At 40.4% G+C, this 27,491-nt stretch overlaps 1 protein-coding gene across 1 annotated transcript in view; it reads left to right on the top strand.

The window, feature by feature from the left end:
* pth1r (parathyroid hormone 1 receptor) overlaps positions 1 to 26,897 on the top strand; it is a 114,950-nt gene extending 88,053 nt beyond the window's left edge. Inside the window, exons 8-13 of the mRNA XM_072570062.1 lie at positions 2,699 to 2,759; positions 4,706 to 4,772; positions 4,891 to 4,985; positions 7,639 to 7,780; positions 8,750 to 8,791; positions 22,952 to 26,897. Of these exons, the coding sequence (XP_072426163.1) occupies positions 2,699 to 2,759; positions 4,706 to 4,772; positions 4,891 to 4,985; positions 7,639 to 7,780; positions 8,750 to 8,791; positions 22,952 to 23,323 (779 nt within the window). The 3' untranslated portion in view covers positions 23,324 to 26,897. The remainder of the gene's footprint in view (positions 1 to 2,698; positions 2,760 to 4,705; positions 4,773 to 4,890; positions 4,986 to 7,638; positions 7,781 to 8,749; positions 8,792 to 22,951) is intronic.
* The last annotated feature ends 594 nt before the right edge of the window (positions 26,898 to 27,491 follow it).

Here is a 27,491-nt window from a genome sequence, read left to right as displayed (position 1 = left end):
GCTGCTTGTTTGTGGTCTCATGAGATGTATTCACAGAGCAATGGTAGAGTGTAACAACACAAATGCATTCCTATCTTAGGGGTCGCTACTAATCAACAGCTGTACTGTCAAGGAGTAAGTAATATATCAAATCGTTGGAGTTGGGCCTAACCTCCACACGTTTTTCATGGGTAGGGTGCCTGATGGTGCAAGTAGAAGAAGATAGTGGGAAACTTGCCCAAACTTAGGTTTAAGTTTGAGACCTTAGCTCACCTGGGTCTCATCTGATTTTGTCATTCACCATCATGTTAGAAACAAGCAGACAGTCCTTTCTTTCTGAAGTAGTGCTGAGAGTGGGAGAGAGCTCACCAAAACAAAAGGTAAATTTTAGGTTCAGGAGTTATGAAAATCTTTCAGATTACATGGCACTCTTCTAGAATAGCAAGGGACATTTTCCTGGCTCAATGAGGAGAAGTTTTTCACTTGACTTGGAGAGCCTCCTGTGTTTGAAGCCCATCTTTAGCTTGGTTGGAAAACTATGGAAATTGTCTCACTCAGGACCCAGTTAAAATACCTCATGGTCCTTCTAAATTAACTGAATCTTAATTTATGTAGATTAATGAGCTAACCTCACCATCTGCAACCCCCTTCACCCCACCATTTAGGACAGATTGAGGCCACTTGGACCATTGTACATGTACTACGTCTTTGAAAGAAGTGCCCAATCATAGCTACTCTTCAACAAGATCTCTACTTCCTAGTATTTGTCTAAATCACTTTTCAAAGTTGTTATTGAATTTCCTTAGATCATCCTTAAGGTAGACCATCCCAGATCACAATAATTCACTGCATTAAAGAAATTGTCCTTATCTCCCTTAAGATTAATTTGCTAATTACCTTAAATCTCTGATCTGTAGTTGCTGTTATTGCTAAGAATTCTCCCTTAATTATTCCCTCAGAATTTTGATTCTGAAAATATTTATCAAATCCTCTCTTAACCCTCTTTGCTCTAAGGATGGCAACACCAGTCCTTCAGTGTCTCCACATATTTGATGCTCCTCATCCCTGTTACTATTCTAGGAACTTCTCTTCTGCATCCTGTCTCAGACTGTGGCATTTTCTTAATGTATTCTGTCTAGAATTGAACACATTGTGCCCAATATAAATGGTGATGTTGGGGAGGGAGAGAATCACAGTGGTCAGCAAATCTGTAAATGTGAAGGTCATGATGAATTTAACATGAATATTCTTTCAGGCTGTGCATACTATTACAAGAGAACTCTTGCAAAAATAAATATTCTCTTCATTTTCATTCTGCTACCTGTAATCTTAAATCTGTGATTGTAATTTTGAAATCTTAAATATCTCTTGAACCCAAGGAGGGCAAATACAGCATGTCTAATCTCTCACATTATTGAAGTAGCTGTCAAAAGGCAGTTGAATTATTAATTTTATTGAAACAATGTGCAGAGTTATAGAGAAAAGGAAGGAAATTGACACTGAGCTAAAATGCTCAGACAGTTAGTAAGAATGAATAGCTTCCTTCTGCAGCATAAGAATTCTGTGACTCTGTGATATTAATTTGGGAACTGATGGCTATGTTTCATCATGGTTTTGAGCTGGTTATGCTCCCCATCCTGAACAGTTTTCCATTTCCTCACGTTTCTTCTCCCTTTGCTAGAGATCTCTGGGTTGTGCCCATCCTGACATTGTCAGCTAGTGCCAGAAGTACATGAACAAGGTAACTGTGTTCTGTCACTAGCAGGGCTGAACAACAGAGGCTATAGAAGCAATACAATTTACACAGAAAGAGTTTTGGAAATTTGGGCCTCTGATGGTGATAATATATTTAGGTTCATCATAATCTAAGCTGTCCTTACAGTAACTACACATAAAAGCAATGATGTTGGACGGGGTTCACCTCTGAAGCTGATGAATGAAAGCTCAAATCTAGGTACTTGAGCACACAATCCAGATTGACATTCTTGAACATCACTGAATGGGTGTTCTGCACTTGGAGGTGCCGTCTTTGGGATGAGAAGTTAAATAAAAGCCCTATCCTCCTTGTCAGCTGGTGAAAAGCTACAGGGAAATTCTCTAATCGTTCTGTTCCAGCCTCCATCACCCAAAAAAAGGCAATTGGGTCATTGCCTTCTGTTGGTTCCTTGCTATTATTGTAGTTGTTTACTGTGTTTCCTATATTACAATGTTGATTATTGTTCATGTTGCTTAATTGACTATGTTGTGAAGGCATAAAAGACAGTAGGTAACACCTCAGCTCAAAGTTGACATCTCTGGCAGTGTACCATTCCTTCAGTACTGCATTGATGTACATCCTACAGGTAGTTCTTCTATAACACGATGGTTGTGTTCTTGTGCACCCAATATTACAGAAAAACCGCACTTTAGAAACAGTGTTTAAAGTATTGATGATATTCGCGATACAGCCAATGCAACATTAAGAAGTTTGCGCTTTATAAACAATGTCTGTAATTTGTCAATCGTATTATAACGAATTCATGTTAACAAAACACATGTTATGGCAGAATGACATGTACATTGTCTAGTCAAGTCTCTGAAATGGGTCTTAAAGCAAAAAAATTGAGATTGTACCAGAAAGTCATGCTGATACTGAATGAAGGAAATCAAGTGAAAGAGTTCTACGAACAGAAATTTATATTTGCAATGTGATTTTATTTGGACTCTTTTTCATCTGTAGGTGTTCCTGCTGTATTTGTGGCAGCATGGGCAAGTGTGAGACTGACGCTGGCAGATACACAGTATGTATGATAGGGTAACATTTTAAATTGAGACACTTCCTGGAACCTCTTGATCAGAGGAAGTGCAAACAAATACGAAAACTAAAAAAAAGGCATTCATGACAATTCCACGTATTCTATACAGCCTTCCCTTTGTATATTTCTCAATCCCTTTTGTTGGGGTATCCCAATTGAATAAAGGAACAAGAATAGGTTATTCAGCCTCTCAAGCCAGTTCTTACACTCTGTTAAATCTGACGATCTGTACCTCAACTCCAGTTATCTGCCTGACCTAACTCAAATCTATGGTCTCGGCTTTGAAAATTTCAATTGATCCAACATCCTCTGCTGTTTGAGGAAGAATTATCCAGTTGTCCACTCTGAGTAAAAAATAATGCTTTTTCACTTTACTCCTAAATGGCCTGACTTTGATTTTAAGATTGTGTTCAATTGTCTGGATTTCTGCTCCAGATAAGATATTTCCTCAGCATCTGTCCCACTGAATCTTTTTATTACTTTACCCAGCTTGATTAAATTGCTACTCAATCTTTCAATCTCATGTGAATGCAAACCAGGTTTTTCTACCCTATCCTTTCAATTTAAGCTTTGATCACGATAAAAGAAGAAACCCCATAATCTTGTTTACCAGTGCTCCACCTTACTTACTATTCCATGATGATCAATCCCATCCATCTTCTACCTGCTTCCATCTTGGTGTATGTGAAGCTACCTTCCTGACTAAGATTGACTGTCAGACATCCTTAGCAGCACGGAATAGGACACATGGGAAGTCATGAAAACATTAAATATTGTAAAAGGACTCACAAAGTCCAAGCTTTTCGTCTTACACTTATTAAGTTGATGACACAAGAAACCAACTTGGAAAAAAGGACATCGGTTTATAGAGCATGAGAAGACGGTGCTGTTTGGTTGTATTTTGGACATGCAGCTCAACTTGTATATTTCATCTTTTTGCCATGGAAATGTAGCAGACACGGACAGTATCCATAATTTTTTCACATGAAAGAGATGCAATGTGTGCAATGCAAATTCCTGTTGGCTGTATTGAATAGGTTTCAGTGTGTTAATAAATGTAACTTGTAGTGTGTACAAAAGCAGTACACTGCGAGCCTGATAGACAATCTTAAATTAGCTACTGGTGACATTTTCTGGACAATCCAGCTCATTAGACAATAAATGCTGACCAGTAGCAAGACCACAACTGAATATGGCTTTCTAAGGCCCGTGGACCTGGTTGAGTACTGTGAATGGTCATACGGGTGTGTTTGATATGGTCCATCAGTCATTGAGACATACTGCCTACATTCCTAGCATTACACAGGCATGAAAATGCATGGTTTTCACAACTAACAGAATGCTTCCACTGAGTCAAAAATATGTTTTACCTACCACGGAAATGAGTAATTCAATATGAGTTTCGATGCTGGTGTGATGCTACATACATAGGCTGATGGATGACTGGTGGACTGTTTCTAGCCACCCATCTCATTGACTGGCATGGAGAATGCCAATCTCACCTGCATTCCCCTGGTAAAACCACGACCAATCAGAATCTGCCAGCTTGGTCTGACAACTGAGATTGACCACTTCCTTGTTCCTGCTGCATCTTCATATCAATGAAGAACAAACCTGCACGTCTTCCTATGCTTTGTACACTAGTATTCTTTTTGCAAGTCTGGTTTCTTTCTGATGAGTGCAGGATCAAATGTTTTGGGTAGATATCTTCTTTTAGTAATATTTTAAACATGGATTCATAAAATGTTATAGCATTTAAACAAAACATTCAGTGCAGACTTCAGTCTGAGCTCATTATAGGAGCTGTAATAAAGTAAGTTCATTTATTGCTTTTCAGTTTGTTATCTAAAATATTTAGTGCCCAATGGAAATACACATGGGAATAAACTGTGACATACAGAACTTAACATGTCTCTTTTCTCTTTTTGCAGGTGCTGGGATTTAAGTGCTGGGAATTTAAAGCTGATTTATCAACTACCCATTCTGGCAGCAATATTGGTAAGATAGCAAAAAACAATCTCTCCTCCCCAGTCTGAGATTGATTCCATATGTCATGAACCACAATGATCTTGTAAATGCATTTAATTCATAAGGATGCATTTTCTTTCTCCTTCAGGTCAACTTCATGCTTTTCATCAACATTATTCGAGTTTTGGCCACAAAGCTGAGAGAGACCAATGCGGGAAGGTGTGATACCCGTCAGCAGTATCGGTAAGCTGTTGGGTGCCTGGTTGATTCAGATGGAGCAGGCTTGCCTGTGAAGAGAGATTACATAGTTGAATGGTGTGGGAATGGCTGGGTTGGTTTTGTGGTGATGATGAACACCTTCCCCATCATGGCCACCCACAGCTCCATCCTGCCATCATTCATGTGGCCTTCTCCTGGGCAAGCCTGTGTAGGTGCCATCCACTGCCTCCCAGTGGTGCTACTAAGCAAAGACAGCTGCTGGCCTCAAAATTAGCCTATAATATTAAACATTAGTAAAAGGACGCACAAAGTCCAAGCTTCTCGTCTTACACTTTTTAAGATGATGACAGGAGAAACTGACTTGGAAAAATGGACATTAACTAAAAGAGAATAAGAAGATGGTATAGTCACCTTGTTGCCATGGGAATGCAACAGAGACTGGCAGTACCCGTGATCCTTTTTTTTAACAGTTCTTTTGAGGGATGAGGCTTAAGTCCCCAGGGTCTTTGATCTGGTTAAGGCTTACTGCTGCCCAGTTTACTGTTTGGGAGCAATCTAATGGATCTTCACCAAATGAGGTGATGTGCATCGGGTGTCCAGCTAGTTGCCTCCATTAAATATCATCCTTATTCTATGTCTCATCTCTGTTGTACTTATTCTCAAAGTATTTGATGAGAGTCAAAAAGGACTGCTATCCCATTATATTCAATTGCATGCTTTCCTCCCTCACATTTCCTTTTTCCAGTCCTTCTTTTCAAGTAGCCTACCTTTGTATCTTTCATAAGAAAAATGAAGTTATTTCACATTTTTAACAATTCTAGTTTATACATAAGTCACTTATGACGATGTGATTGTAACATGGGCATACGTCCCATTCTCTTTGACCACTCTCCATTCTCTTTGACCTCTCTGGGATCCTTCCCAAAGTACCAAACCATTTACGTCAGCAGTACTGTCAGAAAGAATCTCAGTTTCTCATCTGAACAGTGGGTAGCTCTCTTACTATGAGCCACAATGTTGTTGATGATGAGATTGTATAATATAACTGGAAGGAGTGCTGCATTATTTCTGACCTGGCTTCTCCATTAAGAAATTTGACAGATATTAGATGACCTACTGATGGAAGAATTGTAAAATGTTTAGGCAGTGAAGCCAATTGGCTCGAACATCCCACATCTTGTCCCTACCCTCTCAGCCCACAGATTTCCCACTTGTCACATATAAATGTTAATGGGACAGAGGAGCCATTGTTATAGTTATTGCTCCTTCTGGTTTCTTCGGCAGCTGCTGGTAACTGCACAAAAATGTAGTGGATTCTAAACTGCCTTCTGAAGTGTCTAAGCCAGTTATTCCATTAAGCTAAACCTTTATCAGTGGATTAAGGTCTTGCTACTGATTGGAGTCTGATGTTGGAACAGTAGGTGTCAGTGATGCATAAATCCAGAGATATTTTGAAAAATAAGAACACACCTAAATTCCTTTTGAACTCATCTCATTATGCTCATTAGAGATCTCCTCTGGTAACATCATCTATGACTTTATTAACTACAATAAGCATAAGTAAGATAAATGCAAAATAAAATTAAAGATCTCCCTGTCATTGAACCATGTAACAACAGTACAAAGAAAGAAATCATTCAGCTCATTGTACCTGTGCTTATGTTTTGATATTGTACTTAATCCCACTCCCCTGTGCTTTCCCCATATGCTGCAAAATTCTCCCTTCAAATATTTATCCAAACCCTTTTGTGAGTTATTTTTGAATTTGTGTTCACTAACATTCAAGTTGTATCTAACATATCACAACAAAGATATTTTTCTCATCTTCGCTCTAATTGTTTGGCTAATTATCTTACATCCATGTCTTCTGGTTACCAATCTTTCTGCCACCAGAGATAGCTTTCCATTTTTTCAGTCTGTCAAGACTTTTCATGACTTTGAATGTGTCTGTCAAATCTGCTTTAGCTGTCTCTTCACTAAGGAGAACAATCCAGCTTCATCAGTCCCTCTGCATTACTGAAGTCCCTCAGGCCTAGTACCATTCTGGTAAAACACTTCCACGTACCGACTCCGGATTTAAGCACTTGACCTTTAAAGGCCCTTGAGAGTGTGTTGCTGGAAAAGCACAGCAGGTCAGGCAGCATCCGAGGAGCAGGAAAATTGATGTTTCGGGCCTGAGCCCTTCATCATTCCTGATAAAGGGCTCCGGCCCAAATGGTTGATTTTCCTGCTCCTCGGATGCTGCCTGACCTTCTGTGCTTTTCTAGCAACATACTATCAATTCTGATCTTCAGCATCTGCAGACCTCACTGTCTCCCCCTTTAAAGGCCTTTAGAGATGGCTCCAGAGATCCTTGGATATCTGGGCAATAGCGAGCACCTCCAATTACAGTGAATGGGAGAATCAAGCTAGCACTGAATGAGAAGGGTGTTATAGGTCCATGGAAGGGAGTTAATGAGACGGGTGTGGGATGATCACGTGAGGAAACTTGCTAGACCTCGTGGAGACAAACCTTCTATGAAATTCACCAGAAAATTATGCAAATGAGAAGATCCAGCCCTATGTCTCCCTGCCCCTCTCTTTCTAGTTCTCTTTTATTGGTATTGCTTAGTAAGAAATATTCAGAGGAAAGATTGATCTCCTGTCTAGTTACCAGCCTATTTTGTTTGGTTTTCAGGAAGCTACTGAAGTCGACTCTAGTGTTGACTCCTCTGTTTGGAGTTCACTATATTGTGTTCATGGCTATTCCTTACACGGAAGTGTCCGGCACGCTCTGGCAGATCCAGATGCATTATGAAATGCTCTTTAATTCCTCTCAGGTAATTTTCTTTTTTCTTCTGTAGCAGGCCATATTTAATTGATAAAATATCGGAATTTAGGGTGGTGTGGATGAGCTGGGCGTATCAGTAAAGCCGACCATCAACTGTGAGTTATTGTAAAAAACGTAACTGGTTCGCTAACATCCTTTAGGGAAGGAAATCTGCCACCCTTTCCTGGTCTGGTCTAACACCTGACTCGAGTCCTGCAGCATGTGGTTGACTGAGTTGGCCCATCAAGCCATTCATTGGAAGAAGGCTCACCTCTACTTTTTTAGGTGCTCATCCTTGCCAATGGCACCCACAATATGAGAATGAATGGGATAAATAATTTTACAAAATTAAGATAGATTACTTATAAATTAATTCCTTTGAGCAGCTGGATATCATATACCAGCTCTTGCACACGTTCAGTTTACATCGTCTATAAGGGAACAATTTATCCATATCTCTGAATGTGTGACTGAGAGAGGATCTGATTGAAGTGTACAAAGTTCTGAGGGGTGAAGGCAAAGTAGATAAATAGAAACATTTTGCCTTAGTGGAAGAGTCAATAACCATTGAGCACAGTTATAAAACGAGGAACAGGAAGTTTAGGAGAGGAAAACAAAAATCACTGGAGGAATATGGGTTACTGGAAATTGCTGCCTAAAAGGATGGCAGAGATAGGAACCCTCAATACATTTAAGAACTATTTAGCTAATCGCTTGAAACACCATTGCAAAAAAAACTATGAGCCAAGAGCTGGGAAATGGGATTAGAATAGAAGGATGTTTGATGATCAGTGCAGACATGATGAGCTGAAGGACTTCTTTCAGTGCTGTAAAAACTCCATGACTCTATGACTTGTTTTTATGCCGTCAATACAAGCTGCTGTGTGCAGAAAGTAACAGGGTTTGATATAACAGATTACTGGGGAAAGTCAATTTATGGAACGTCAGAGCTCTTATTATTGTCTGTTGAACTTTGCAGGGTTGCTTTGTGGCTGTCATCTACTGTTTCTGTAATGGAGAGGTAAGCATTTGTGTTTGTGTGTCGATGCGTATTAGTTTAGTGAACGAGCACAGCCAGTACCAGCTGTAGATGGATGTCTGATTTGAGTTAAGACAGTGCCTTGTTGTGATGAAGTATCTCAAAAGTTCGAATTTCCTCGGAGCTGATCCTCTTGGCTGCAGTGTATCTACATGACAGTGAGCTTTCTGTCACATACTGGGTGAAGTGGACAGCTACGGTGCACAGGAGATTTCCATCCAAAATGTTTCAAATGAAGAATCTTGTTATTGGGCGGGGGGGGGGGGGGGGGGAGGGGGTTTGGACCAACACATTAACATACACTAGTTGGGCAATAATGTCCCATAGCACATGATTTTACAAACCATATTGTCACAGGATTGAATACAAAACTAATTAAAAATAACCACAGTCTGATTTTATTGTTTGAGTGTAGGATAAATACTGAAAGTAGCAGTACAAATTCCAATCCTTGTTGCTTCTTTCAGATTTTGAATTTGTTAAATTCTACCAATGTTTCTCTTTCATATTTCTCTTATATTTCATACTTCCATATACTGGGGTTTCTGTGGTAAGAATGGAAGCTCTCATTAACCATCTATGTTCCACTTTCTCTTGAGTAATAAATTCTGTGAGGCTGTGCATGAGGTGGTGCATCTTGTTCAACAGTTTGTGGTGTGTAAAATTAGACTAAAATTAGAAGTCTAATTTGCAATGTTCCTAATATTCAGCTCTTTATACTCATTTTTAATTTGTGTGTTGTGTAAAATCCACAAAGACCAAATCATTTCTTGCTTTGTCATTCCACAGAATCTTGGTAGATTGAATTTGTGCTGAATCCCAAAAGATTAAAATGGATCCATTCACTCAAAATATATTGAGATATGAGAGTCAATTAATACCCATTCTAGTGATTTGAGTCAAATAAACCTATTTCATTCACTCCCCTGAGAGAGTATCACCAAAAATAAATACAGTACAGAAAATGCTTACAATATTCAACAGAACAGATAACCCTGTTCCTATGAGCACAGATGTTAACTTTCCAAGTTTTCCGAACAGGACAATGGCGATGGACCTGAAATGTTAATGATATTTCTCTCCCTATTGATGTGCTGTGTTTATTTTGTTAGCATTTTCTGCTCTTAATTTCAGATTTCTGCACACTGCAATATTTTGTTATGTCATAGAGTATTTTTAAACTTAAGTATAACTGATAAATGCTGAATGTATGTTTTAATATCCTGCATGTGATAATTTGTCACATCACTAACATAAAGAGTTAAGGAAAACTTATTTATAATAGACAGTTCTTGTTGAAAAGCAGATTTGACAGACTAACTGACTCTTTGCTAATCTTTAAATTTTGTGTCTTATCATCTCCAATTCTTTCATCGTTGTGAACTCTTCAATTAAGTCTTCTATTGTCTTTGATGCTACATTGAACACAACCTTCTTAAGTCTGCATGCCAATATTATGAGGACAGTTTTACCTTTGGATGAGATGATGATTGGTTTACCATCCAATATTGACACAGAATTACAGGACGGATGAAGGCCATTTGAATTTTCATGCTCATACCTATTCTCTTCAAAAGTAACTCACCTAAAAGCACACCCCTGCCAGTTCCTCAATGTCCTTTGAAGTATTTGTCTGTTCTGATGCTCATTGAATTCATTTTCAAAAGCCAGAATTGAATCTGCTTCCAAGATAAGCTCAAACACTGTATTCAGAATCTAACCACTCATTGTAAGAAATGGTTTTCCCCTCATGTCACCTTTGCTCCTTTTACTATTCACCTTGAAGATGTATTCCCCTGTCCTTGGCTTTACCACCAATGGGTATGCTTTGCTGTTTCTGCTTTGTCCAGATGTCTCATGACTTTGGACAATTTACTCAAATCTGCTGAAAGACAGAAGCTCCTGCTTCTCCAAATTCATTACCACCATTTTCCATATTGTCACTGAATGTAAGTGTCAGCCAGTTTTATTGTTTGGGTTTAGAATAAATCTAAGAGCAGCAGTACAAACCCCAATCCTTGTTTCTTCCTTCAGATTTTGATTCTGTTGAATTCTACCAGTTTCCCTCTGTAGTATTTCTCTCATTCTCTACCTTGGGTCTCTGTGGGGAGAATGGAAGCTCTCATTAATCATCTACTGTTCCACTTTCTCTGGAATTGACTGGCTTAAAGCTGTTTTTAATAACAAATTGCTTTGAATGATAAATTCTGTTAGGGTCTGCTCTAGGTATTATGTCTTATTCAACATTTTGTGGCATCTAAAACTGGGCTAGAGATTTGACTGCCTAATTTGCAAAGTTCTCCCAATGTCTGACTCTTTATACTCCTTTTTAATTGATGTATAAAATACTGAGAAACCAAACCATTTCTGATTTTGCCTTTTCACAGAATTGTGATGGAATGCAGATTCAGTCTATGCACTGCAGTTCCAATGGATTAAAAATTGTCCATTTCCAGTAACTGTAATATTTTAATGTCATAGAGTGTTAATAAACTCAAGTAGAACAGATTAATACTGTTAACGGACCCTACTTCTCCAAATCCATCCCCATCACTGAAGTACCTCATGTCTGGAACTATTCTTGAAAATCTTGTCTGTACCCTATCTGAAGCCTTCAACATTTTTCTTAAGTGGAGCATCCAGAACTGACTGCAGCATTTCAATTGAGGCTAACCATTGTTTTATGAAAGTTCATTGTAATTTTCTTGCTGTTGTACTCAATGCCTGTATTTATAAAGATTAGGAGAAAGTGAGGACTGCAGATGCTGGAGACCAGAGTTGAAAAATGTGGTGCTGGAAAAACACAGCAGGCCAGGCAGCACCCGAGGAGCAGGAGAATCGACATTTCAGGCATTAGCCCTTCTTCAGGATTGAGGCTGGTGTGCCAAGCGAGCTGAGATAAAGGGTAGGGGGGAGGGAATTTGGGGGAGGGGCGCTGGGAATATCGTTGTAGAGGGAGGAGGAGAGCTTCTTCAAGGTAGGCATTCTTGCAAGAGGATTCGCAGTAGGTTAAGATCAACTAGGAGAAAGTGAGGACTGCAGATGCTGGAGACCAGCGCCCCTCCCCCAAATTTCCTCCCCCTACCCTTTATCTCAGCCCGCTTGGCACACCAGCCTCACTCCTGAAGAAGGGCTTATGCCCGAAACATCGATTCTCCTGCTCCTCGGATGCTGCCTGGCCTGCTGTGTTTTTCCAACACCACACTTTATAAAGACCAGGATCTTGTAGGCTTTTTCGAAGATTTTCTCAATCTGCCCTGTCAACTTCAAAACTTTGTGTGCATATAACCCCCAGGACTCCATTTCACACTCACTTTAAAATTGTAGCTACTATTTTATGTTGTTTGTTCACTTTCTTCCTATTAAAATATATAACTTTATACTTGTATGGACTAAATTCCATCTCATTTCTGTTCACCCATTCTCCCAATTTGTCCATTTGAAAACAATTACAATTCATAAAGCTTCCAAGTATTGTGTCATCTCTAAATCTGGAAATTATGTACCAGGTTTATGACATTAATATAGATCAATACAAGCTGTGATTCTTGAAGTGACTCCTGTGGGATCCAATTTGATATCTTCCTCTAGTTTACTGTTTACCTTTACTCTCATTCAGCTTTGTATCAATGCTGCCACTGTCCTTTTTATTCCGTAGGCTCCAACTTTACTGTCAACCCTGTTATGTGACACTTTATCAAACTTTATGACTTCCATCAAATGTCTTTGAAGCCTCATCAAAAATTAACTCACATCAACTAAGCATAATTTAACTTTGGCAAATCCATGCTGGCTTTCTATAATTAATCCATAATTGTCCAACCGTATATTAATTTTGACAGAGAAGTTTGGTTCTGAAAACTTTTGTTCCAGTAAAACTAAATTTCGTGGTTGCTGACATTATTCTGGCACCTCTTTCTTTGAACAAATGCATAACATTTGCAATTCTTCAGTCATCTGTATTTAAGGAGAATTGTAAGATTATAGCACATGTTTTTGCAATTTCTACCCTTGATTCCTTCAGTATGCTTGGATAAATCCTACCTGGTTCTGATGATATATTAACTCTGTGTACAGCAAGATATAATTCTTCCTCTTTATCAATTTTTGGTCCATCCAATGTCTGAACTATCACCTTTTTCACTTTGACTTACATGATGCCTTCTCATTCAGTACTTAAACCATGCCCTTGGCTTCATGAGTAGATCAACTTTTGAGTCCTTCATCTCATTCGTCTACACTTTTAGCATTTATTTTATCTGGGGAGGTGATGGCCTAATGGTATAATCACTAGACCTTGTAATCCAAGGACTTAGGTAAAGTCCTGAGGATCAGGCTTTAAATCCTGTCATGGCAAGTGGTTGTATTTGAATTCAATAAAAAAAAACCTTGAATTAAGAGTCTAATGATGATCATGAATCCTTTGTTGATTGTTGGGAAAAGCTCATCTAGTTCACTAATATCTTTTAAGGAAGGAAACTACCATCCTTACCTGGTCTGGTCTACATGTGACTCCAGGCAATCAGAAATGTGGGTGTCTCTTAAACTGCCCCTTGGGCAATTAGTGATGGGCAATAATTGCTGGCCTAGCCGCAATGCCCTTATCCTGTGGATTAATAACAACTTTTGCATTTCCTTGGGTTGAATCTACTCATCTTTTGGCAAAGTGTAATTTTTGTCAGGTCTCATGGAGGGTTTCTCTTCATGAAGCCGAGCGGGTTTTCTTGTGATATTGTCCCAATTCTGCCCCAAAAGTTTAACTCTGGCACCCTTCCTGCCTGATACTAGGTCAATTCTACCACTCAGCAAAGCTGGATGTACTCAGCACATCCCGGATGGACTGGCATCACTGTGGCTGGCACCTTATTTAAGAGGCCTTTGTACACCCAGTCAAGAGGTGCCAGTTGGGAGTATCTGCATGGTCGCAGATATTTGCCCTGACTTGTGGCAAAGGGAAATTGGTGCCCAGTTTGTGGACATGGGCTTGGTGATCCTGGTGAATGGCATGGTATGGAGGGGGGTCATCCTCTTCCAAAAGGATTGGTAGAAGAGGGCACAATGCCAGTTTGAGATTGTCACACTGGTCACAGCAGTCTCTACAGCCTGGAAGAGTGATCAGCAACACAGGGTAAGTGCCTCCACCTTATTTCTGCTACTGCACCCACTGCCCACCAAGGCTCATGCTCTCCCACACGTTCTATGACATGCAACATCTTCCCTCCCTGCTTTGCCATCACAATCCCCACACACATTACTACCCTTGTATGTCTCTTCACAACCCCCCCCACACATTTCTGCCCCTGTATGTCTCTGCACAACCCCCCCACACATTACTGCCCCTGTATGTTTCTGCACCCCTCCACACATTACTGCCATTGTATGTCTCTGCACAACCACCCCCCACACATTACTGCCCCTGTATGTCTCTCCCCAAACCCCCCACACATTACTGCCCCTGTATGTCTCTCCCCAAATTCCCCCACACATTACTGCCTCTGTATGTCTCTCCCCAACCCCCCCCCAACACATTGCTGCCCCTGTATGTCTCTCCCTAAACACCCCACACACACTTTACTGCCCCTGTATATCGCTGTGCTGTCTACTCTCTCACTCGAGTCATCTCAGCACCTTTCCCCCACTTGCACCAATCCTGACACCTGTATCAATCACTTCCATCTCATTCAGTCCTTTCCTTTTGCATTCTAGACCATAACATGGCCAATAGAGCCGGGATGGCTGGTGGGGTGCAGCTACTCTTCTCCTCACCCTGATGATGAGAGGATGTTGGCTCTGGCTGACAAAGACTGGTCGATTCCTGTGAGAATGTGGAAATCTCCTTTTCCTGGCAGCCGAGCAAGAAGCTTTGTTTATTGTTGTGCTGCTCTTCAACTGCCTCCACTCTGAATTTATTGTTGACATGCCAGAACACTTACCCCTTGTTGGTGAGATTCTTTCTGGTGCCTCCTGCAGGCACCAGTATGATGTCCAGTGTGTCTGCTGCCAAGAGACCCATCCTGCAAGACACACCCTACTCTACCCTGGAGGAGACAACTGCTCCATCAGAGGGAATATCAGCAAAGCTGCTTCCTGCACCCTCCACCAGCTCTCGTACTGACACCTCGGAGGAACGTTAGCTAGATTAGAGCCGAGGGTACCTCTGAGTGAGCACTTCACTGCCACGTCTCTGCAGCTGGTCAAAGGAGAAATGCCCGAGTAATCTGTCACTCGGAGGATTGCCGGAGACCAGACACCTGCATTGCGCCAAGCAGGAAAGGACCTCATGGTGTCGGCAATGCAGGTGTCAATCAATGCAGGCAGTGACCTGCACAAGTCAACACAGAAGCAGCAGGCAGGCCTGTGAGGAGCACTGGCCAGCCTGACACAAAGGCTGCAGGACTGTAGCAATGCCATTGGGACACTGCTGCCTCAGGCACATGAGGATCTGCCTGTCTCCATGGACTGGTTTAGAAGCTGCCTTACAGAGCCAGGTCCGGCACTCTCAGAGACTTCACAGACCTGCACTCCACCACCCTATCCATTGGTGCTGAGTACCAACAGCAAAGAGAGAGGGGGACAAGGGTCCTTGAGCTCAATCTAGGTGCCTCTTCCTCCCAGGGTTGCAGGGTGGCACCCAGCCATGAGAGAAACCAAACACAAGCCCTCTGGCAGTGTCTACTCGAGCCAGACTGCCTATCTAACTCCCCCACCCCCACCGACTCCCTCAATCCTGTGAGAGGTCAACCCAAGGAGGGTGCACTTTCCTGTGGTCAGGGTGCGCTCACCATATCTGGGACCTCTGGAGAATCAAATCCCTGTGGTTGCCCAATCATATTTCCAAGGCCAATAGGCTTCACTATAGGCAGAGCACCTTCCAGCTCTGTGGTAGAAAGGAAAGAAGGAAGATCTCTTGAGGGGACATATATGGCATGGGTGATGGGTCACTGCAAATAAGTTCCTGTATTGTAAATACAGGTAGTGCTCCTATAATGCTGTAGTTACACTCCCATGTGATGCCATGTTATAGAAAGTCATGCAATAGAAGTAATGGGACCTATGGGAAAAACAGGGTTGATGGCGAACCACTAAAAATAACAGAAAAATCAAAACAAAAATAGTAGTTAACCTTACACAAACAATAGAACAGTCTAAGTAAATTTTAAATCATCTATTTTAATGAAATAATACAGTAAATTTAACATTTTAACACTAAAATCACTGACTACAGCACTGTATCTTTCACAAAGCGCTTCACCAGAAAGCGTGTGAGCTGACTGACCACGTGATGCTACGTGGAGTCCAGTTGTCCATGCACTGTGACATCTAGTGACAGGAATGGAAATCACGTAATAATGAATGGCAGTTAGCTTTATTAAAAAAAAGGTCTGCAATTCACAAATCACGTTTAAGAAACGTGCTATCGAAGAACTACCTGTATATGTTAATGTTTCACCATCACCTGTATGGATAAGTCTTTGTCTCGCCAGAAATGCAATACTGAAGCTACAGAACTCACATATCCTTACTACTAAATGGTGTTTCACAATGCGAAGTATGAAGTGGGCTCCTAATGAACCATTTGCAGGCTATGGTTAAATGGCAGGTTACTGCTATTTTGGAAGCTAGATGTCACTTTTTCACAGCAATTGCACGACGGGCATTAATGGGATTCATTGATTATCTTGCCTGATGGAGTGATGATTGGGCTGAACATAGGTGGCAAATATATAATTTGCAAAGTATTTAGTGCTCAGTTTTCGCGTCAGCATGTTGGTGTCAGTTTAATGAAGGCCCTCTCATCATTCCAAGTCAACACTCCCTCCCTCCCAGAATGAAGCGTTTACTCCACCCACTCTGGGTGTGGTCACAAGTATCTTCATCTTCTGAAACATTGTTGTCAGATGCCGAAGATGGAGGTCCGGATGACCAAGTGCCAAGCTGGAGTCGTCAGGCACTCGCTTTGACTCACATGTTCAGAAATCTTGATGTTTAGTTTCCATTCGGAAATTCATGAGATGAGATTAAGTAAAAAATAGGTTGATAATGGGCTATAAACTCATTAATAAGCTTCTTGCTGTTCATTAGTGAACATCATGATTGTCAGTCACAATATCAAGGAACACCTCACTCAACATCTCTCAAACTCTCACAACTTTCTCACCATGGGCAATGTTATTCAGGGTCTGGAAAAATTCTGTCTTTCTATGTTATACACTGTTCTTTTCTCACACTCTTTTACGCTCATATTCTTTTTTTAACTCTCCCTCTGAACTTTTTATTTTCAGTCTGGTTCTCACTTGCATTATCAACTTGGCATTTGACTTGAGCATGCTTTTTCTGCTTCATTTTATCTTTTTCATAATTAAATAAGCTTTGGCTTTTTTGATCCTACATTTCCTCCTTGTGGCTATCTCCTCTTTAATAGTATCCCATTGTTCCATCACTGTTTTGTCTGGCAGTCTTTAACTCCTATTGACCAGGGTCAGATGTATTCTTACCCCCATTGAAATTGGCCACCCTTCACTTAAGTATTCCTAATCTGGATTGTTCCTTGTCCTTTACATCACAAATCTAATCTTTATGGTTCTACGATAAATGTTCCACAAGTATTCCCCTGCCTCAGATTCAGCAATATTTCCTTCCTTTTTGAGCTATAAACATATTGATCAAGAAAATTCTCCTGAATATGCTTCAGGAAACTATTTCCTTTTTTCTTTGCACTATTATTATCCTAGTCTATGATTAAGATAATTAGACATCAATTATCAATACTCTATAGTTCTTGTGCCCCCCACCCTGTGATTTCCTTCTCTACCTCTCTGCTGACAGTATAGAAACAGGTCCTTCAGCCCAATAAGTCCACACTAACCCTCCGAAGAGTAACCCACCCAGACCCATTCTCATACCCTATATTTACCCCTGACTAATGCACCTAATACCATGGGCAATTTAGCATGGCCAATTCACCTAACCTGCACATCTTTGGGCTGTGGGAGGAAACCTGGGGCACCTGGAGGAAATCCATGCAGACATGGGGAGAATGTGCAAACTCCACACAGACAGTCTGTCCAAGATGAGAATTGAGCCCAAGTCCCAAGCACTGTGAGGCAGCTGTGCTAACCACTGAGCCACCATGCCACCCTAGTTGGTGGTCTATTGGATATTAATGGCACCCCTCTAGTTTCTTAACTCTAACCATAGATTGTGTCATTGACTACTCAACTCACATTCCATGTGTCTTGCTTTCCTTTCTTTCTTATCCTTCTCGAACCCTCTGTAGGTAGAAATAGTAAACATTTAGTCCTGTGCATTATTGAACCAGACCTGTTATGACTGCAACATGATATTCACACATGGCTATCTGCTTATAATCACTAATCTTGTTTACTAGTGTACATTTACATATATGCACCTCTAATAATACAATCTAATTCAGACATTATTGTATTCTCTCTTAATTTGGCTCCATTAGAATCATAGAATTCCTAGAGTGTAGAAAGAAGACATTTGGCCCATATTGACCCTTCAAAGAGTATCTCACACCTATAACCCTTCATTTCCCATGCGTTATCCACCTAGCCTATACATCTTTGAAACCAGAGCACCTGGAAGGAACCCACGCAGACATGGGGGAATGTACAAGTTCCACACAGTCAGTCAACCAAGGGTGGAATTGAACCTGGGTCCCTGGCATTGTAAGGCAGCAGTGGTAACCACGGAGCCACCGTGTCACCCCATTGCTTCATGTTACTATGTTTAACTCTCCTACTAACTATCTTGCTGAATTCTTTGTGCTCGTTGTTTCTCATTTCTAATGCTCCATGTTGGTTAGCATCCTTCAGATGTTAGTCTAAATCCTTTAAAAAAAAGATAAGGCTGAAGCATTTGAGACAATCTTCAGCCAGAAGTGCCAAATGGATGATCCAGTTTGGCCTCTTCCAGAGATCTCCTTCATCACAGATTTCAATCTTCAGCCAAATTGATTCACTTATAATCCAGAGATAGCAGGATGCACTGGTAGTGCAAATGCTTGGTAGTTTGGTAATATACTGAAGACTTGTGTTCAAATGCTGGCCAAAACCCTGGTTAGTCTGTTCTTGTATAGCGACAACACTGACATCTATCCAACAATGTGAAAAAAAATGGCCAATTTCTGTTTTGAGGAATTGAATTGAATTGAATTTATTGTCGTGTACCGAGGCACAGTGAAAATCTTTGTCTTGTGAGCAATACAGGCAGATCACATAGTTAAGTAGCATAGAAAGGTAAATAATAGGTAAACAGTGGCATAAGCAAAAACACAGGTACAGGCGAATGTTAAGAGTTTGTGATTCCATTCAGTATTCTTTAAATAACTGAATCTCCACAGACCACAGAATTCCAAAGATTTATCACCCTCCTGAATGAAACAAAACCCTCCTTATCCCGGTCTTCCATGGGCTGCCTGTCATCCTGAGATTATGTTTCTCAATTCTAGAGTGTCGGCCGGGGAGAAATCTTCTCTGCATCCATTTTGCCACACACAATCACACCCTCTAAGAACTTCATCAATGAAATCATCTCTCATTCATTAAAATGTTCAGGAGTGCAAATCTATTTTCCGCAATCTCTCCTCATAAGATAACTCCAACATTCCAGAGAGTAAACTGATAAACCACCTTTGCCGTCCCTTTATAGTAAGTATATCTTTCCTTACGTAACGAGACCAAAGCTGTTCACAATACTCCAGGATTAGTTTCACAAGGTCTGCTGCCAGCTATCTTCTGAACACAAATCCATTTCCAGTGAATTACAAAGGAAAATTGCATCCTCAATCACTTGCTGCTTGTGCATGTTCACTTTTAGTAACTTGAACAAGGACATCCAGATCCTTTTGAATACCTAAGCTTCTCACCATTTAAGAAATATTTAACCTTTCTTTTCTTTCTACAAAATAACTTCACACTTATTCACATTATATTCTGTCCTCCATGTTCCAGCACATTTACCTAGCTAGTTCTAGTCCTCTTGAAGCCTCTTTGCATCATACTCACAACTTGAATTTCTACCCAGTTTGCTGTCATCAGCAAATCTGGAAATATTACAATTGGCCTGCACGTCAAATCATGTTGATCCTGTAACAATAATTTCCGTGATTTTGGCATATGTGGTTTCAGATTTTATATATAAAATTTAACGTGTACAAGCAGCAAGTGATTGAGGAAGAAATTTTCCTTTGTAATTCACTGGAAATGGATTTGAGTACAGAAGTAAAAATAGCTGGCAGCAGACCTTGTGAGACCAATCCTGGAGTATTGTGAACAGCTTTGGTCTCGTTACGTAAGGAAAGATATACTTACTATAAAGGGACGTCAAAGGTGGTTTATCAGTTTACTCTCTGGAATGTTGGAGTTATCTTATGAGAAGAGATTGCGGAAAATAGATTTGCATTCCTGAGTATTTTAATGAAAGAGAGATGATTTCATTGAAATTTATGAAGTTCTTAGAGGGTGTGATCGTGTGTGGCAAAGTAGATGTAGAGACGATTTCTCCCCTGGCCGACACTCTAGAATTGAGAAACACCTATATATATTATATATTGCCAAATAATGTTTTATAGTATTAAAATAATTCTCAAAATGAGAAAATATCAATGAGTACTAGAAGTGAAAATTAATAGATCTGGCTCTCTACTATTCAGCTGGGGACTTCCAGTCTGTCCTGAGAACACTATTTTGAGAAGAATCAGTTATCCTTGTACTATTCAGCTACATTAGGCTGTATGTACATATTCCAATTCTTATCTTTTGTCACAAATTATTGCATCATTCTAACTTTCCAACTGACTCTTGATGTTCTGGGCTCAACTCTTATTTTAGCTGCAGACACAGTATCTGTTTCCCTGGAGAACATGTAAGATTATCTTATCGAAATAGTAGATACTTTATGGTTGTCAAGTCTTGCAAGTAAGGGCAGTTTCCCGTACTGCGTCAGAAAATCTCCTGGCAACTAGCTTTCTTGTGTACATAAAGGTCAGCACTTGACCTGGGAGTTATAGCTGTGGAGACTTCAACACTTTCTCCCTTAGCAACTTGTTTAGTTACAAGTAGAGACAAGATTTCAGCGTGGCTAAGTTGTTGAAGTAAAAACAGCTAGGATATGTTAATTAGGAGCAAAATACTACACAGCTGAAGATCTGAAATAAAAATGGAAAATGCTGGAGAAACTCAACAGGTCTGAAAACATCCAGAAAGAAACAGAATTAACAGAAATTATTCTTCAAAACTGGATCTGTTGATAATTTTCATGGGAATAAAACATATTTGCAAAATACTCAATACTCATCAAAGTGATTGACTCTTAACTGCCCTCAAGTAAATCTTATAATTTATCATGACATTTTCACATTAAGAGGGAAATAAGTGCCATTGCAGTGATGTCTACATCTTGAGAATGATCTGTTCAAAATGAGCTATCTTCCTGAAATCTGGATTGGCTCTCGAATGTTCAATGAAACTCATGTGCTAAAGGCAGAGACCATTACATCATCTTATAGAAACTGAAGTAATTGGAACGAGGGCCAGGTGATTCTCATTGACTATGACATCCATAAATGGGATTGTTACTCTGGGCCAATAGGGAACCCTGGCTGACAGATATAAACAGGAGATTCTCTTTCACTGTGTCTCACACCTGCACACATAACATTGGTGCTTGGGGGAGGAATATAAATAAATAAATAAATAAATAAATAGAAAAAAACAACATACACTACTGCAGTTAGGTGGTAGTGTGGGGGTAATAAAGAAGGGAGTGTCCGACATCCTCTTCACTCTGAGAGCTGGCTCTGAGGGAGTTGGATCAGTGTCAAGGACTCTCCACATAAAAAAATCAGGAGATTGAGAGAGTCTTATTCTAGGGACTGGCTCTGAACAAGCTAGTCAGAGTCCATGTATAAATAAAAAGTGACTTGGTACAGATACCTTGTCTTCTCTGAGCTATTTCAGAAATCCATGTGAATACATGAAGCAAATGAAGTTGTTACAGGTTTCAGGGAGAGCATAAGATGATGGAATTAGTTTTGGATTCTACTGGCAAACATCTGGAAAATACCTGACTGGTTGAAATACTTCCAGCACTGGGATTTTATTGTGTTGATTTAAACACTGTCTGAATGGAAGCATTAACCACTGCTGCAGTATAGATGGCTTGACATTGGTATGAAAGATGGTATAAATTGATCTCATTGTTACTTGTGTTTGGAAGAAATAAGTCAATAATCTATTTTCTCTGCTGATTAAATGAGGCCGGGGAATTGATTGTGACAGGGGCAATAGTTCACCATTTACTGATTTTTATTTTTCTTCTTCATTTTGAAAATCATGGGTCTAGAAATAGGATTGCACTGTAGCTGTTTTAAATACACTCAGGAGACCATTCATCACATCTGTGCTCATTCTCTGCTGGAAGTGCTGTATCAGTTATACTAATCAGTAATTGGTTGTTGAGTTGGCTGGATAGCTGTTTGGAATACAAAAAGGTGCAATTCCTGCACTGAGCTTACTACGAAGAACTCTCTTTCTCAACATTCCCCAATCACCTGAGGTGTGGTGACCCTCCAGTTAAGCCACCATCAGTTGTCTCTCTCTCTCTCTAATCAAAGAACAACCCTATGATCCTCTGGGAAAATGGCACCTTTGTTTTTAATTTGTGTAGTGAGTAAGATATAAGTAAATGCCTAAAACTGGTAGTAAATGTGTGTAAATTAGAGGGTTAAGCCCACATCAAACTTGCTTGGTGAAATCTGTTGAGAGTGAGCTCAGTGTATAATTTCCCAGCTGTGGTCCATTTTTTCAGGATAGCCCAATGAGCAATCTAACAGTCTGTAAAGGGTTTGGTTGGAGGCTGTCACCCAGAAGGCAGATTTTAAATTATTTCCTTGTACTTCCGTGAAGACAGCTGATCTGACTGTGCCCCCTTGTCCAAAAGCTCACTGTTACCACCATCACATGTGACAGCTATTCTGCCTGTAGGTCAACTTGCAGTGGTTTCATCAGCAGCCATATTAATCTCATACAATTGTCGCAGACTCTTGCAGGCACTATCAGTGCTCCAGGCTGTGAGTTCTGACATTTTTTGGTTGTGTATCTCTGTCCTATTTTGCAGGTCCAGAGTGAGATTAAAAAGGCATGGGCACGGTGGACATTAGCACTTGACTTCAAACGCAAAGCCCGTGGAGGGAACACCAACTACAGCTATGGACCAATGGTGTCACACACCAACAACAGTATCAGCACCAACCTGACCACCCGTGCTCCACAAGCTCTCCACCTCAGTAGTCGACTGGGCAGTGGACTATTGAATGGGCATCGGAACCTGCCAGGCTATGTTAAAAATGGCTCAGTCTCTGAGAACTCACCGCCCTCATCTCTACCTGAGCAAAATGGCAAGGATGACGAGCACAGCAGGAGTTTGGGGGCTTCAGAGTCCCATAAGCCTTCGTTAGTTGTTGAGGAAGAGAGGGAGACTGTAATGTGATTGGAAGGCACATGCACATGAAGCATCTAATCTACACACAACTGAACTCCTCAACCATAAAACAATAGCAATGGATTGAATTATTCTCCACTTGTTTCACTACACTGGTAAGAGCAGGGTACTCCAACTGGAAAATACCTGAAATGTGGACAGAGAATCAGAAAGACATGATATTGTATCGTGTAATCTTTTTCTCCCCCAAGGATTTGTTGTATCTTTGCGTAATAATGTAGAATTTAGTCAAGCACAGCTCCTCAATGTCATCACAAATGCCAGTATTCAGTGGATAGACTCAAAACAGCATTGGTGACATTTATTGCTTCTGCATGGCCTGAATCTCCCAGAGTAAATTCTCTCTGTCGTTTGCATGTCATCACCTGAGTGCCTATTCACCATGTTAGAGGAGCATCAACTGATTGATCATAAGGAATTGGGCATTCAACTTCCTTCTTTTTCTCATTCCTAGTATGCTGCTTCAAAAGTGATGATATCTAATTAACTGAGCAATGCCTTCTTTTTTGCAGAGGAGTCATGTTTATGTAGAGGGGCTGCCAGATCTCAGAAAGGACAATCTGGAAGATGGTCTCAACAGAATCCTGTAAAGTGGCAATTTAAGTGTAACTCTTCCTTTTCAAAATAGATACTTCTCATCATTGCACCAGTGCATACAGGGGTGTAGAAAACCATCTGGGGAATGTACACATCCTGGATATCTTGCACTGATACCCACAGTGTTAATTAAAACCAAAAGAACTGCGTTGGCTATAAATCAGAAACAGAAGTTGCTAGAAAAGCTCAGCAGGTCTGGCAGCAACAGTGGAGAGAAATCACGAGTTATGTTTCGGGTCTGGGTCAGTTCTGAAGAAGGGTCATTGGACCTGAAATGTTAACTCTGATTTCTCTTCATAGATGCTGCCAGACCTGCTGAGCCTTTCCATCAATTTCTGTTTTTGGCCTAGAGTGGTAATCTTTCGATCTTTTTTCATTTTGAGAGGATAGGTAAAATATGTTGAAATAATAAGGTAATAAATGACCCAAAAACCAATTTGAGCACAGATCCATAGTAGCAGAAACTTGGAGAAAAGTTGATGTTCATAACAATGCTGTTGACGAAAGCTGTACAAGCATTATTTCAAAGATTTTGGCCAATGCAGCATCAAGATTCACAATTAGCTCTAAGGCTTTGAGTTGCATGGTGAACCCCTCAAGTAAATAAGACAACATTGAAAACCACAATCTTTTCCATTGACCAGGCATTGATCTCCAACTGTTAGGTATCAGAATTCACTAACTCCATGTCCATGTTCACTAACTCCATGTTCTTTATCCTTTCCATTTATTAGTGTCTGTTCAAAACATGCTGATATATGGATGTTCTTTCTTATTGAGTTTGTGATGTTCATGTTGTTTGGTTAAAAATTATTGGGAAAAAGGATAAATTATTATTTATTAATTTTTTTAACAAATGCAGACCACAGTTTGCATCTTGAGTGATTGTGGGAAAATAATAAACATGTTTGTTGTTTCTATAGTGATTGACAAGAAACAGTAAATTGTGTTCCATTTTGGGTTGATGTCATTTTTTCTTATAAACTGAAGACTGAGGGATGGAAATCTGAGAGATTGACTTGCTTCTAATCCACCTGGAACGATTATGCACTGAATTCACCATCTGATCACAAGTTGACAATTCTAGTTCACAAAGAGTTTTGAAGGCCAACAGTGGTGCACTGGTAATTTCACTATTATTCCAGCAGTCTCAGGGTATTTCTATGGGGATATGTGGTCAAATCCTATCATGGCAGCTGGACTATCAATACAACTTGGAATAAAAGGTAGTCTCAGCAGTGGTGACCTTGCCAATTACTGATTGTTGCAAATATCCATCTGGTTAACTAATGTCATTTAGGGAGAGAAATCTTCCATGCATTTCCAGGCCTACGTGTGAATCCAGACTCATAACAATGTGGTTCACTTCTAACTGCACTCTGAACTGGACGAGCAAACTGTTTACGTAGGGTGAATCAACAAATATTGTCATTACCAGTCATGTCCATTTCGAATGGAAAAAAAAGACATTGACATCATGTCTTCAAATTCCAACATAGCAAGACATGAAACCATGTTTAATAAATCTGATAATCTGTGAGTGTGCCATAGAGAAAAAGAAAACTTATTATCCCTAACTGTTTTGGGCCTCTGTTCTACTCTGCACTGTAAACTATTAATGCATCCTGAAGTGACCTGGAAAACTATAGAATGCATACACAAGATCCCACCATCTTTTCAATGCATCTAGGCATTGACACTATTGCCCTAATCCTGAGAATCTGTACATATCCAAGTATATTTGTGGATGTCAAAACTTAGTTCTTCAACACTTAATTGAACACATTTATGACCAGCTATACAGTCTAGGATTATTCCATATAGATTTGGATTTGGATAAATCTTGTGCTTTGAAGAGTCAGAGTGTCTCTTAAATGTATCACTAACGTTCACATTCTTTGTTATAACCAACATTCGCTGCATTGAGTGAGCCTCTGGACTTGATTTTTACCATGTGAATGTCTCCACCTAAGCTAAATAATGTAAGAGCCCATGGTGTTAGGGGCAAGATACTGGCATTGGATTGGCTGACTGAAGAAGGCAGAGACTGGGGATAAAGGGGTGTTTTTCAGAATGGCAGCTGATGGCCAGTGGAGTTCCACAGGGGTCAATGTTAGGATCACCACTATTCACGTTATATATTAACCATCTGGGCAAAGGAACTGAGGCTATTGTTGCTAAGTTTACAGATGACACAAAGATAGTTGGGGGAAGGCTGCTGAAGGACATGGGTATGCTGGGTGAGTGGGCAAAGAATTAGCAAATGGAATGCGATGTGGAAAAGTGTGAGATTATACATTTTGGGAGGAAGAATAGAGGCATAGACTATTTTCTAAATGGGGAAAGCTTTCAGAAATATGAAGCACAAAGGACTTTGGGATCCTAGTTCAGGATTATCTTAAGGTTAATATGGAAGTTCGTTGGCAGTTATGAAGGCAAATGGAATGTTGGCATTCTTTCAAGAAGGCTAGAAAACAAAAGTTGAGATGCACCACTGAAGATGTATGAGGCTGTAATCAGACTGCATTTGAAATATAACGAGCAGTTTTGGGTTCCATACCTAAGGAAAGACTTGCTGGTGTTTGAGGGGGTCCAGAGAAGGTCTACAAGAATGATTCTGAAATGATGGGTTTGTCATATAAGGAGCAGTTGAGGAATCTGGGTTTGTATTCCATGGAATTTAAATGGAGTAGATGAGATTTGATTGAAACCTACCAAATACTGATCCTGGATAGGGTGGACTTGGAGAAGATGTTTCCATGAATAGGAGACACTAGGACACAGAGGCACACCCTCAGGGTGAAGAGACAACTCTTAGCAATCATAAAATCCCTAGAGTGTGGAAACAGGCCCTGTGGCCCAACAATTTCACACCGACCCTCTGAAGAGTGTCCACCCAAACCCATTCCTCTGTATTTACCCCTGACTAATGCACCTAACCTACACATCCCTGAGCATTATGGGCAATTTAGAATGGCCAATTCACCTATTTGGATTGTGGGAAGAAACCGGAGCACCCAGAGGAAACCCACGCAGACACGGGGAGAATGTACAAACTCCATACAGACAGTCGCCCGAGGCTGGAATCAAACGCAGGTCCATGGCGCTGTGAGGCAGCAGTGCTAACCACTCAGCCACCATGCTACCCTGGAGTTGAGATGAGGAAGAATTTCTTCAGTAGGAGGGTGGTAAATCGTGGCACTCTGCTGCAGAGGGCTGTGGAGATCAAATCATTGAGTTAATTTAGATTTTTAAGGGGATCAAGGGTTATGAGAAGAAGTAAGGAGAATGGGGTTGAGAAATGCATCAGATATGACCGAATAGCAGAGTGGAATGGTTGAAATCTGCTCCTTAATTTTATGCCCTTAAGATCATGGTGAAAATGCTAGAAGAAATCAAGAATCCCAAAAACCACCTATGAAACTAGCATTGTATCATTTTTATGGAAGCAGATTTGGAGGTGGTCTGTAGTTTGCACATATAAAGTTCCCAGAGGCAGCTGACCATTTAAATGACCAGCTATTCCACTGAAATCAGAGTTTTGAGTCCCCAGTCACCT

Source organism: Chiloscyllium punctatum, chromosome 5 (assembly GCF_047496795.1).
Source record: "Chiloscyllium punctatum isolate Juve2018m chromosome 5, sChiPun1.3, whole genome shotgun sequence".
NCBI classification, from domain to species: domain Eukaryota; kingdom Metazoa; phylum Chordata; class Chondrichthyes; order Orectolobiformes; family Hemiscylliidae; genus Chiloscyllium; species Chiloscyllium punctatum.
The sequence above is the reverse complement of the archived record's forward strand: the minus strand, read 5'-3'. Positions and strand labels throughout refer to the sequence as shown.